At 39.5% G+C, this 14,221-nt stretch overlaps 2 protein-coding genes across 5 annotated transcripts in view; one reads left to right on the top strand and one right to left on the bottom strand.

Annotated features, from left to right (window-relative positions):
• NIF3L1 (NGG1 interacting factor 3 like 1) overlaps positions 1-3,637 on the top strand; it is a 45,544-nt gene extending 41,907 nt beyond the window's left edge. The window contains exon 7 of the mRNA XM_064373195.1: positions 3,615-3,637. Coding sequence (XP_064229265.1) covers positions 3,615-3,622 — 8 coding nt within the window. The 3' untranslated portion in view covers positions 3,623-3,637. The remainder of the gene's footprint in view (positions 1-3,614) is intronic.
• The window catches only part of ORC2 (origin recognition complex subunit 2), a 57,688-nt gene that overhangs the window by 17,856 nt on the left and 25,611 nt on the right, over positions 1-14,221 (bottom strand). For all 4 annotated transcript variants that reach the window (XR_001106416.3, XM_064373186.1, XM_012446126.3 and 1 more), the window contains exons 9-11: positions 12,653-12,846; positions 10,860-10,958; positions 1,361-1,470 (exon numbers count right to left, since the gene is read on the bottom strand). Coding sequence is in view for 3 of the 4 variants with exons in the window: in XM_064373186.1 (XP_064229256.1) it covers positions 1,361-1,470; positions 10,860-10,958; positions 12,653-12,846 (403 nt within the window). In the remaining variant the exon portion in view is untranslated. The remainder of the gene's footprint in view (positions 1-1,360; positions 1,471-10,859; positions 10,959-12,652; positions 12,847-14,221) is intronic.

The following is a 14,221-nucleotide window of genomic DNA, read 5'->3' as shown; positions in this document are numbered from 1 at the left end:
CCTAGCATAACTTTTTTTTTTTGAGACAGAGTGTTGCCCAGGCTAGAATGCAATGGTGCAATATTGGCTCACTGCAACCGCCACCTCCTGGGTTCAAGTGATTCTCCTGCCTCAGCCTCCTGGGTAAGCGGGATTACAGCCATGCGCCACCATGCCCAGCTAATTTTTGTATTTGTAGTAGAGATGGGGTTTCACCATGTTGGCCAGGCTGGTCTTGAACTCCTGATGTCAGGTAATCCAACCGCCTCGGCCTCCCAAAGTGCTGGGATTACAGGTGTGAGCCACTGTGCCCGGCCCCTTCCTAGCATAACTCTTGGACATATTATTGGCAAAAGAAAACCAGGGTCCAGGGTCAAATGAGCTGGGGGCAACTGTGGACAATTTCTATGTTCTAAAGGGCTTGGTAGACATTTTTCTTTTTTCTTTTTTTTTTTCTTTTTGAGAGACAGCTTTGTTGTCCAACCTAGAGGACAGTGGTACAATCATAGCTCACTGTAACCTCAAACCCCTGGGCTCAAGAAATCCTCCTGCCTTGGCCTTCCAAAGCACTGCAATGACGGCTGTGGGTCACAGTGCCTGGCCCTTCTTACTTACCTCAGTGACAATGTAACTGTGAGTGTGCATGTATATTCACATTAGTGTACATTTTAAGTACTTCCTTATGTTCGAGTCTTTTTAAATGCAAGGATAAAAGTAATTATCATAAAAGAAAATATTATGTTTTGATTTCAGTCACTCTTCTAGGCATTTTAATGAAAAATTAAAATTTAATCTGAGGTATGTGAAAATAAAGGTGAAAAAATATTCTAGGAAATAGTGTTAAAATAGTAAAATAATGTTTATAAGACAAATCTGCCCATAAAATTCTGGAAGTATAGTTACATACATAAGATTAAAGTAAATATTATCCTTTCATTTAAGAAACTATGCTGTGGAAAACTGGATTAAAATCTAATTGGTGTGTATATATATATATATAATTTTTCCTTTTTAAATTTTTTTTTTCTAAAGAAACTTTTACAGAACTAATTGGTATATTTATTAATCTTGGCAAATTAAATATTCAAGTTTTTTAAACCAATAACATAATTCTAAGAAATGCTATTTATCTTATCAATGACTGTCAAGTCTGATAAACCACATGAATTTCTTAAAAACTAGAATTTCTGGGAATAGCCATACAATAAAGTGATACTTCTATATCTGAGTCATAAAATTGGGAGAATGTCTATTTTTCCATTTATTATTATATATGAATATCAAACTCACTGTAAAAAGATGTTAACTTACTTTGATTTAACATAAAGATTCATGTAAAATTATATATGATTATTTTACAAGGGTCTGTAATAATACTTACTGTAATTGCAGCATCCATTTATGAAATAATTTTTCATACTGTTGATTTAGTTGTTTAAGTTCAGCAGAAAAGGAAGGAGAAACCTTGCTCAATAAGCTACGCAAAGTTTGCTTTAAAAAAAAAGGAGGGGGGAAAAGTCATTCTCAAACTACATACAGCAAATCAATCCAAACAAACAATTTCCTTAGAAGTTGAGCTTACAAGAAGCCAATTGAAATATTACTTTAATCAGGTTTGGCAATGGGTGTATCAACTGATAAAATTCTTCAAAAATGATTTGTTTTCTTAAAATTGTTAACATTCTTTTTAGTAATAACAGTAAAGAATTTGGTAAGTTTTGTCCAGAACCATTTAAATGATTATAAACTTCAAGAATAAGGCTTTCATTTTTTCAGAAAACATTAAAGGTTCTTTATAATTTACTTACCATTATCATTAGTAAAATAAACATGTTATCACTGCTACTTTTCCAAAAGCTGTTTCTCACAGATCCTTTATCTTTGATAAGTATTGAAAATTTTAAAAAACAATAATATAAATAAACCAAGGTAAGTGCATTGCCCTGTACCCCAAACTTGGAAATTCATGCTGGTGAATCAAATAGAGACCATTTTTTGAAATGAAAACTCCAGCAAAAAGATACACATGCATCTTCACTCTGGCACTACCATGTTTTCATGATTCCACCACCTTTCAAGTAAAATATTCTTTAAATACTGAAGATTAGGGTTGCAATAAATATTCCAGGTACTCTGGCTTCTATAGTGTTTATTTAACCACATAAAGCAAAACAGGACTACCTTTAAATAAAATTGTTAAGTAGGTAGTTAAAAAAAAACTCTCTTATCCCTTCTGAAGTTCAAAGCCCTGAAAAAGCAGAGAAAGTACTCGTATCTTTTCCAGTAGTCATTTACACGGGATTATCTGAGCATATTCACACTTGAGTGAATTCTAGAATATTATCTCACATATGTACTTTCATTTCAAACTTTTTTTTCTTTTTTTGAGACGGAGTCTCACTCTATCGCCCAGGCTAGAGTGCAGTGGCCCATCTCGGCTCACTGCAACCTCTATCTCCTGCATTCACCGATTCTCCTGCCTCAGTCTCCTGAGTAGCTGGGATTACAGGTGCGCACCACCGCGCCCGGCTAATTTTTGTATTTTTAGTAGAGACAAGGTTTCACCATGTTGGTCAGGATAGTCTCGAACTCCTGACCTCGTGATCCACCCACCTCAGCCTTCCAAAGTGCTTGCATTACAGGTGTCAGCCACCGTACCCAGCCTCATTTCAAACTTTAATATCCATGGAGAATTGCACTTTCAACCCTAGTGTCCCCGACTCGTTTTTTCTTTTTCTTTTTCTTTTTTTGAGAGGGAGTTTTGCTCTTGTTGCCCAGGCTGGAGTGCAACGGTATGATCTTGGCTCACCGCAACCCCCACCTCCTGGGTTCAAGCGATTTTCCTGCCTCAGCCTACTGAGTAGCTGAGATTGCAGGCATGCACAACCATGCCTGGTTAATTTTGTATTTTTAGTAGAGATGGGGTTTCTCCATGTTGGTCAGACTGGTCTCGAACTCCCAATCTCAGGTGATCCGCCCACCTTGCCCTCCCAAAGTGCTGGGATTACAAGCCTGAGCCACCACTTGTATTCCCCACTTGTATCCATATCCTTTGTCATGTGATTTTGCAGTTCCTCCCACTAAATGGGTGGAGCATACATAGTTCCCTGCCCTTTGACTTTGTTTTCAGCCATGTGATTTGCTGTACTAGAATGAAGCAGAACTGGCAATTTAGTTTTGAGCCTAGGCTTTAAGAGATGGTGTGTTTTCCCACTTTTTCTCTTATGTCGCTGCTACAGTCGTGAGAATAACAAGCCTCAGCTAACCTGCTGGTACAATGAGGAAGAGAAACACGGAGCAAATCCTAGATCAACCAACCTCTGACTGACACACAAACCTGAAAAATAAATGCTTATTGTCACATACTACGGAAGATTATATTGGTTAGTTATGCTATGTTTATGATCAATGAAAGGCTTTCCTCTCCCTTACTGACAGGTGTTTCTTTTATCCTCCTAGAGATCTTTTTGCTTCTAAGTCTGATGAAGTCCTATTGTGAGTCTAGAGTCATTTGTCCATGTTGCTTATATTCTCTGATCTGAGTCTCACTACCGATGAGCCAAGACTTAGATTATCAATTGCAATTACTACTGACAAAGATTTTCTCATTCAGATGGTTCTGTCTCCTCTCTTAGAGAAGTAAAACCCTGGTAGGTTGGATCCAAGATGGCCGATTAGGAGCAGCTCAGGATTGCAGCTCCCAGTGAAAGTGCAGAGGGTGAGTGGATGACGTGCTTCCAAATGGATTTTTATTGCCCACAGACCAGGAGATTCCCAGGCGGAGGAGCCCCATGGGTAGCCAGCGTGATTGGTTTGGCCGGCGCTGCTGCTTTGCTGGTGCCCGGGGGCGGCGGTTCTCCGTACAAAATACACAGGTCTGGGAGCTCCGGGAAGGCAGAATCATTCATTCATCTGATTAAAAAGGGGACTAAAACAGGGAACCAGGCCAGGAGATTCCTGGGCAAAAAAAAGTCGCGAATCTCAGCACCGCTGTTTGAGCTGGTGCAGCGGGGAAATCGCCGCACGGGAAATCACACAGATCCTAGCGCCTTTCAACAGGCGACTCGAACATCTGGCAGAGAGTCGACCATTCCAACTAAAAAAAAGGCTCTGAGGCACGGAGCCAGGTGATCAGGCTCAGCTGGTCCCACCCCAACAAAAAACAGCAATTGGAAATGCTCTGGGTTGAGAGTTTCACAGCAAGCACAGCTGAACCTGGGAAGGTCCAGCTCTGTGGGGGAGGGATGTCCGCCATTACTGAGGCAGTCCACCACTAGGGAGGTAGTTTGCCATTACTGAGCCTGCCGTTGCCGAGTCAACCTGCCATTACAGAGAGAGTCCACCATTACAGAGGTGGGCCGGCTTTGCCCAGGCAGTTCTAACTAAACCCGTATAAACAAGACTGCAGGGAAGTTCACATGGCAGCTGGGCAGAGCCCACAGCAGCTCAGCAAAGCCTCTGCAGGCAGACAGTGACTAGGCTACCTCCTCACTGGGCAGGGCAGCCCTTATAAAAAGGCAGCAGCACAACAGAAACTCATAAAGCCCTAATTCCCGAGGACAAAGCACCTGCGGGGAAAAAAAAGGGGGGTTTATGAGTTCTGCTGCAGCAGACTTAAACGTACCTGCCCAGCAGCTCTGAATGAACAACAGAGCTCACAGCTCAGCACTTGAGCTCCTATAAAGGACAGACTGTCTCCTCAAGCAGTTCTCTGACCCCTGTATATCCAAAGAGTCACCTCATAAAGGAGAGCTCAGACTGACATTTGGCACGTATCCTTCTGGGACAAAGATAGCAGAAGAAGAAACTGGCAGCAACCCTTACTGTTCTGCAGCTGCTGCAGGTGATCCCCAGGCAAGCAGGGCCTGGAGTGGACCTCAGCAGTCCTACAGCAGAGGGGCCTAACTGTTAGAAGGAAAACTGAGAAAAAGAAGGAAATAACTTCATCATCAACAAACTGGATGTCCACTCAGAGACCCAATCTGAAAGTCAACAACTACAAAGACAACAAGTGGATAAATCCACAAAGATGAGAAGAAACCAGCGCAAAAAGGATGAAAACACCCGAAACCAGAACGCCTCTCCTCCTACAAGGGATCACAACTCCTCACCAGCAAAGGAACAAGGCTGGATGGAGAATGAGTGTGATGAATTGACAGAATCAGGCTTCAGAAGGTGGGTAATAAGAAACTTCTGTGAGCTAAAAGAACATGTTCTAACCCAATGCAAAGAAACTAAGAACCTTGAAAAAAGATTTGATGAAATGCTAACGAGAATAGACAACTTAGAGAGGAATATAAATGAATTGATGGAGCTGAAAAACACAACACGAGAACTTCGTGAAGCATGCACAAGTTTCAACAGCCAAATTGACCAAGCAGAAAGAAAGGATATCAGAGGTCGAAGATCAACTCAATGAAATAAAACAAGAAGGCAAGATTGGAGAAAACAGGGTAAAAAGGAATGAACAAAGTCTCCAAGAAATACGGGACTATGTGAAAAGACCTAATCTACGTTTGATAGATGTACCTGAATGTGACGGAGAGAATGAATCCAAGCTGGAAAATACTCTTCAGGATATTATCCAGGAAAACTTCCCAACCTGGCAAGGCAGGCCAATATTCAAGTCCAGGAAATACAGAGAACACCACAAAGATATTCCTCAAGAAGAGCAACCCCAAGGCACATAATCATCAGATTCACCAGGGTTGAAATGAAGGAGAAAATGCTAAGGGCAGCCAGAGAGAAACATCGGGTTACCCACAAAGGGAAGCCCATCAGACTCACAGCAGATCTCTCAGCAGAAACCCTACAAGCCAGAAGAGAGTGGGGGCCGATATTCAACATCCTTAAAGAAAAGAACTTTCAACCCAGAATTTCATATCCAGCCAAACTAAGCTTCATAAGTGAAGGAAAAATAAAATCCTTTGCCAACAAGCAAGTACTCAGAGATTTCATCACCACCAGGCCTGCTTTACAAGAGCTCCTGAAAGAGGCACTAAACATAGAAAGGAACAACCAGTACCAGCCACTCCAAAAACATATGAGATGGTAAAGAGCATCAACACAAAGAAGAAACTGCATCAACTAATGGGCAAAACAGCCAGCTAGCATCAAAATGGCAGGAGCAAATTCACACATAACAATATTAACCCTAAATGTAAATGAGCTAAATGCCCCAATCAAAAGACACAGACTGGCAAATTGGATAAAAAGCCTAAACCCATCAGTGTGCTGTATCCAGGAAACCCATCTCACATGCAAGGATACACAAAGGCTCAAAATAAAGGGATGGAGGAAGATTTACCAAGCAAATGGAGAGCAAAAAAAAGCAGGAGTTGCAATTCTCGTCTCTGATAAAATAGACTTTAAACCAACAAAGATCAAAAGAGACAAAGAAGGACATTACACAATGGTAAAAGGATCAATGCAACAAGAAGAGCTAACGATCCTAAATATATACGCACCCAATACAGGAGCACCCAGGTACATAAGGCAAGTTCTTAATGACTTACAAAGAGACCTAGACTCCCACACAATAATAGTGGGAGACTTTAACACCCCATTGTCAATATTAGACAGATCAACCAGACAGAAAATTAATAAGGATATCTAGGACTTGAACTCAGACCTGGACCAAGCAAACTTAATAGACATTTACAGAACTCTCCACCCCAAATCCACAGAATATACATTCTTCTCAGCACCACATCACACCTACTCTAAAACTGACCACATAATTGGAAGTAAATCACTCCTCAGCAAATGCAAAAGAACGGAAATCATAACAGACAGTATCTCCGACCACAGTGCAATCAAGTTAGAACTCAGAATTGAGAAACTAACTCAGAACCACACAGCTTCATGGAAACTGAACAGCTGGTTCTTGAATGTTGACTGGATAAACAGTGAAATGAAGGTAGAAATAAAGATGTTCTTCGAAACCAACGAGAACGAAGACACAACATACCAGAATCTCTGGGACACATTTAAAGCAGTCTCTAGAGGAAAATATATAGCAATAAATGCCCACATGAGAAGAAAGAAGGGATCTAAAATTGACACCCTATCATCAAAATTGAAAGAGCTAGAGGAGCAAGATCAAAAAAACTCAAAACCTAGCAGAAGACAAGAAATAACTAAGATCAGAGCACAACTGAAGGAGATAGAGACACAAAAAACCATTCAAAAAATCAATAAATCCGGGAGCTGGTTTTTTGAAAAGATCAACAAAATAGACAGACCACTAGCCAGATTAATAAAAAACAAAAGATAGAATAATCAAATAGATGCAATAAAAAACGATAAAGGAGATATTACCACAGCTTCCACAGAAATTCAAACCATCATCAGAGATTATTACAAACAACTCTATGCATATAAACTAGTAAACCTGGAAGAAATGGGCAAATTCCTGGACACTTGCCTCCTCCCAAGCCTAAATCAGGAAGAAGTCAAAACCCTGAATAGACCAATAACAAGGTCTGAAGTTGAGGCAGCAATTAAGAGCCTACCACCCAAAAAAAGCCCAGGTTCAGATGGGTTCACAGCCGAATTCTACCAGACATACAAAGAGGAGCTGGTACCATTCCTTCTAAAACTATTCCAAACAATCCAAAAGGAGGGAATCCTTCCCAAATCATTTTATGAGACCAACATCATCCTGATACCAAAACCCAGCAGAGACTCAGCAAGAAAAGAAAACTTCAGGCCAATATCCATGATGAACATAGATGCAAAAATCTTCAATAAAATACTGACAAGCTGAATGCAACAGCACATCAAAAAGCTTATCCACCATGATCAAGTAGGATTCATCCCGGGGATGCAAGGCTGGTTCAACATACGCAAATCTAGAAACGTAATTCACCACATAAACAGAACCAAAGACAAAAACCACATGATTATCTCAATTGATGCAGAGAAGGCCTTTGACAAAATTCAACAGCCCTTTATGCTAAAAACCCTCAATAAACTAGGTATTGATGGAACGTATTTCAAAATAATAAAAGCTATTTGTGACACACAACAGCCAATATCATACTGAATGGGCAAAAACTGGAAGCATTCCCTTTGAAATCTGGCACTAAACAAAGATGCCCTCTCTCACCACTCCTATTCAATATAGTACTGGAAGTTCTAGCCAGAGCAATCAGGCAAGAAAAAGAAATAAAGGGTATTCAAATAGGAAAGGAGGAAGTCAAATTGTCTCTATTTGCAGACGACATGATTGTATATCTAGAAGACCCCATTGTCTCAGCCCAAAATCTCCTGAAACTGATAAGCAACTTCAGCAAAGTCTCAGGATACAAAATCAATGTGCAAAAATCACAAGCATTCCTATACACCAATAACAGACTTAAAGAGAGCCAAATCAAGAACGAACTGCCATTCACAATTGCTACAAAGAGAATAAAATACCTAGGAATACAACTAACAAGAAACGTAAAGGACCTCTTCAAGGAGAACTACAAGCCACTGCTCAACAAAATAAGAGAGGACACAAACAGATGGAGAAACATTCCATGTTCATGGTTAGGAAGAATCAATATCATGAAAATGGCCATACTGCCCAAAGTAATTTACAGATTTAATGCTATCCCCATCAAGCTGCCAATGACTTCTTCACAGAACTGGAAAAAAACACCTTAAACTTCATGTGGAACCAAAAGAGAGCCCACATAGCCAATTCAATTCTAAGCAAAAAGAACAAAGTGGGAGGCATCACACTACTGGAATTCAAAGTATACTATAAGGCTACAGTAATCAAAACAGCATGGTACTGGTACCAAAACAGAGATATAGACCAATGGAACAGAACAGAGGCCTCGGAGGCAACACAACGTATCTACAACCATGTGATCTTTGACAAACCTGACAAAAACAAGCAATGGGGAAAGGATTCCCTGTTTAATAAATGGTGTTGGGAAAACTGGCTAGCCATGTGCAGAAAGCAGAAACTGGACCCCTTCCTGACACCTTACACTAAAATTAACTCCAGATGGATTAAAGACTTAAACATAAGACCTAACACCATAAAAACCCTAGAAGAAAATCTAGGCAAAACCATTCAGGACATAGGCGTAGGCAAGGACTTCATGACCAAAACACCAAAAGCATTGGCAACAAAAGTCAAAATAGACAAATGGGACCTAATCAAACTCCACAGCTTCTGCATGGCAAAAGAAACAGTCATTACAGTGAATCGGCAGCCAACAGAATGGGAAAAAATTTTGGCAGTCTACCCATCTGACAAAGGACAGATATCCAGAATTTACAAAGAACTAAAACAGATTTACAAGAAAAAAACAAACAAGCCCATTCAAAAGTAGGCAAAGGATATGAACAGACACTTTACAAAAGAAGACATACATGAGGCCAACAAACATATGAAAAAATGCTCATCATCACTGGTCATTAGAGAAATGCAAATCAAAACTACATTGAGATACCATCTCACGCCAGTTAGAATGGCGATCATTAAAAAATCTGGAGACAACAGATTTTTTATTGATTTTGAATGTTTTGAATCCTCTGGAGAGGATGTGGAGAAATAGGAACACTTTTACACTGTTGGTGGGAGTGTAAATTAGTTCAACCATTGTGGAAGACAGTGTGACAATTCCTCAAGGACCTAGAAATAGAAATTCCATTTGACCCAGCAATCCCATTACTGGGTATATATCCAAAGGATTATAAATCGTTCTACTATAAGGACACATGCACACGAATGTTCATTGCAGCCCTGTTTACAATAGCAAAGACCTGGAACCAACCCAAATGCCCATCGATGATAGACTGGACAGGGAAAATGTGGCACATATACAGCATGGAATATTATGCAGCCATCAAAAATGATGAGTTCGTGTCCTTTGTAGGGACATGGATGAACCTGGAAAGCATCATTCTCAGCAAACTGACACAAGAACAGAAAATCAAACACCACATGTTCTCACTCATAGGCGGGTGGTGAACAATGAGAACACATGGACGGAGGGAGGGGAGCATCACACACTGGGGTCTGTTGGGGGGAAATAGGGGAGGGACAGCAGGGGGTGGTGCGTTGAGGAGAGATAGCATGGGGAGAAATGCTAGATATAGTGTGACGGGGAGGAAGGCAGCAAATCACGCTGCCATGTGTGTACCTATGCAACAATCTTGCATATTCTTCACATGTACCCCAAAACCTAAAATGCAATTAAAAAAAAAAAAAAAGAAGTAAAACCCCAGGCAAGTATAACTATATGGTATTTTTTTGTAAAATGAGCTACTGGAATCATAGTACATAGTAACCTTGTTACCTTACCACACTGGGCAAGTTTTCCATAATCTCCTCAAGTAGAAGAGCCTCTACTTTTTGTAAAGTTTCTAACTGAGAGAAAGTCAGATTGCAGTCACTGTTTTATGACCAGTGTGAGGTTTAGTGAATACTTAGGTTAAATGAATAACAGAGATTAATGGTACATGGATATCAAGGAAGTATGACCCTGATGATTATCATAGATCCTGAAGAAATGATAAACCAGTAAGAGGGAAAAAATGCCTAATTACAGTCTGTTGAATCCAGGAAATTATGTATTTATTTATTTAAATTTTGATAACAAGGTCTCCCTATATTGCCCAGACTGGTCTCAAACTCCTGGGTTCATACAATCCTCCTGCCTTGGCCTCCCAAGGTGCTGACATTACAGGTGTGAGCCACCTGTGCCCAGCCTATTTACTATTTATATAATAAAAGAAGTAATAATCATATTACCTTGTATTTCATTTGATCAGGACAGTAATTCTACTTGTATATACTTTTCAAATCTGTTGCTTACGTAGCCTATTTTTCAGGACAGAGTAAGAAAAATTTAGAAGTAACATTCCTTGCAACATACCTGATCCAGTTTAGCTCTCTTCAGCTTCTGCAGTGTTCTATCAGAGGTTAAAACTTTTGAACTGCTGTGAGCTTCAAAATATTCTTCTACTAAGTCACTCTGAAAGTGAACAGAGTAGTCAGTCCTTAGTAGCTTCAGATATCTGTCTTATATCAATATTAGACAGTAATATTAATATAAAATAGGACACGTGACATTCTTTGGTAGTATTTTCTTTTTAAAGCAATAGTACCAGTTACAGACCAAACATACTTAATTTCAGTAATAAAACTGAGTAATTACTAGGATCATGTAAGTTAAAGAAATGACTAGGTGAAGTAGTAGTCTGTTCCTAAAACTGATTCCTGAGTTACAATATGTAATTTCCGTTTATACTAAAAAAAGAGAGATCGTTTTACATATCAGGATCTTTGCTTTTCCTGATAGTCTTTTTTCTTTTTTTTTCTTTCTTTTTTGATGCAGGGTCTCACTCTGTCATCCAGGTTGGAGTACAGTGGTGCAAACACAGCTCACTGTAGCCCCAACTTCCTGGGCACAAGGGATCCTTCCCACCTCAGCCTTCCAAGTAGCTGGGACTATAGCCATGCACCACTACACCTGGCTAATTTTTAAATTTTTTTTTTTTTTTTTTGCAGAGACCGGGTCTTATATTATCCAGGCTGATTTCAAACTCCTGGCCTCAAGCAATCCTTCCACATTGCCCTCCCAAAGTGCTGGGATAACAGGCATGAGCCACCATGCCTGGCTTCAAATAGTCTTAGCAGATCCTTTAATATTAGCATGGCTGAGGAGGAAATCAACTGCAAGGTAACAGAAGAAAAAAAAATCCCACAAACAAACCAAAAAACTGGCCTACTATTCCAGTAAAGTGGAATTTTCTTCCCACACTACGTGTTCTTCTGATTTTGGGCAGGACTAAATTCTAGGGCAAGGAAGGGACAGAAAGCTATTTAAGCAGCAGGCTCCTCAATTGTTCTTTAGACAGAGGACCAGAATAATTTTCTAAAGTGAGGTGCCTGCAGTGTTCTTCTAAACGACTTAACATGGGTCTCTAGCAACATCATTCATTACACTGACTCGAACACATTGACAGTATTACAAAAACAATATACACTGAGAATTCATGCCTCCAATTGTCCAATTAATATTTACTTAAAAGTTCATTTTTTCTTTGTGATTTTTTAAATTCTAATCCCATAGTATACTTAACAATTTATTTATTTATTTATTTATTTTGAGACGAATTTTCCCTCTTATTGCCCAGGCCGGAGTGCAATGGTGTGATCTTGGCTCACTGTAGCCTCCGCCTCCTGGGTTCCACTGATTCTCCTGCCTCAGCCTCCTGGGTAGCTGGGATTACAGCCACATAACACCACGCCTGGCTAATTTTTGTGTTTTTAGTGGGGACAGGGTTTCACCATGTTGGCCAGACTAGTCTCAAACTCTTAACCTCAGGTGATCCACCCACCTTGGCCTCCCAAAGTGCTGGGATTACAGGCGTCAGCCACCGTGCCCGGCCTAAAAAGTTCATTTTTATACAACAGACTTGAGATATCACTTTTAGCATATACTATTTACATATACTATGGTATTAATTCATTAATATTAGACAGGTCAGAATAGAAAGCCCAGAAGTAGAAACAAATATATATGGGAATTTATGTGGAAGGCTGCGAAAATAGAGAAAAGTGAAGAAAACATACTATTCTGAGAGATATGGATTTCTTAGGGTAGAATACCTTTGAGATACTATACAATTTTTCTTTAAGGTTAAAGTCTCTCTCTTCACTTACTGTTTTATCTCTTTTCATTCTTTTAGAAGGTGTTTCTTTGCAAACAGGAGCTGAAACTACTCTATTCTGAGCTTGAATCTTTTGGCTCAATATGACTGCATTCGTGTCCTCTTCATATTCCTGTGCAACCCCTTCATCATCCTCTGAGTTGGAAGCAGAATATTCGCTTTCACTGTCAGAATGAGACCTTGGAACTGTGGGGGGAAAAATAGCAATTCGGACAATTTCATGGTTTGACAAGAGAGGCACTGTGGAGTAAAGGAAAGAGTGTGGGCTCTGAAGTAAGAGTCTGAATTCTGGTTTTGTCATTATTGGCTCATGATTTCACCAGAGCTAATTAATAAATTTTCTCAGTACCAGTTCATTTATTTATCCAATTAATAGTACAGAGTTTAATAAATCATTGTGAAGATTACACTGAAATGTATATAAAGCAACTAATATGCCTGACACACAGGAACTGTGATAAAAATGGTTAATCATACCTAACACTATTCTCCTTCCCTCTTGCTTGCTAACAGATCTCCAATTTTGCAAGATATGGCAATATGCCCCACCCTAGGGGATGAATCATGGTAACTGCCTTTTCCCTCTACTAGATACCTGCTTTCCCAGGCTCCGCTCCAACCATGGTTGACTATATATGACCCCTTGACCAATGAATTGAAGGAAAATTGCTGGCAGTTTCTAGGAAAGATGTTCCTCACAGAAGAAAAGCCCCTATTTATGCCCATCGTTTAAAGCTATGAAAACCATTTTGCAATATGAAGTATCAAACCTAAAGATGAAAAATGCTAGTGGCAAAGTAAAAAGATAGGAAGAATCTGGGTCCTTAATGATACTGTTGAGTCACATCAACCATGGAACTTGCAACTCTATACTTGTTTTGATGTGAGATAATTAAATGTCTATGGCTTAAATTACCATTATAGATTTCTCTGTTGCTGCCTACCGAAAACATCATTCTAATATAGCACTCAATAAATGGTAATGATTATAATTATTACTAATACACACACATACACCATCCCAGAGTTGATTCAAGAATTATCTTTTTCAACAAATCACAACCTCACCCCCACGACTACCCAGAAATAATACAGCTAGTTTTACACTTACCAAATAAGAATAAAGCCAGTTTCACACTCAACAGGCATAAAACTATTTTTAAAAGTGAACTCCCAAAATATGAGGGAAAAAACTTCAAATAAACCAGTGTATTTATTTTGAACAATAGAAATACTGCAGAGGATTATCCCGAGTCAGCATATAACAAATACAGATATTAAAAAAAGAAAAAAAAAAGGCTTGATTTTGTGGGCATATAGAGCTTAGCAGATTCAGATGCACATTGACTGCTGCTCATGATATATGCACAGCTTAGAAGTGGTAGCAGGTACCAGAAAATGTCTCTACCTTATTTACATATATGCTTCCTCCATGTAGGTATACATGTTTTGTGGTGATTAAGAAGGAAGAGGGAAGTTCACCTTCTGTCTAAAAACCAACTCATCTTTGGGATGAGGAGAAAACATAAGACATAGGATATAGTTGATATGAAATAACATT

Source organism: Aotus nancymaae, unplaced genomic scaffold (genome assembly GCF_030222135.1).
Source record: "Aotus nancymaae isolate 86718 unplaced genomic scaffold, 86718_ANA_hifiasm-v0.15.2.pri h1tg000008l, whole genome shotgun sequence".
NCBI lineage: Eukaryota > Metazoa > Chordata > Mammalia > Primates > Aotidae > Aotus > Aotus nancymaae.
The sequence above is the reverse complement of the archived record's forward strand: the minus strand, read 5'-3'. Positions and strand labels throughout refer to the sequence as shown.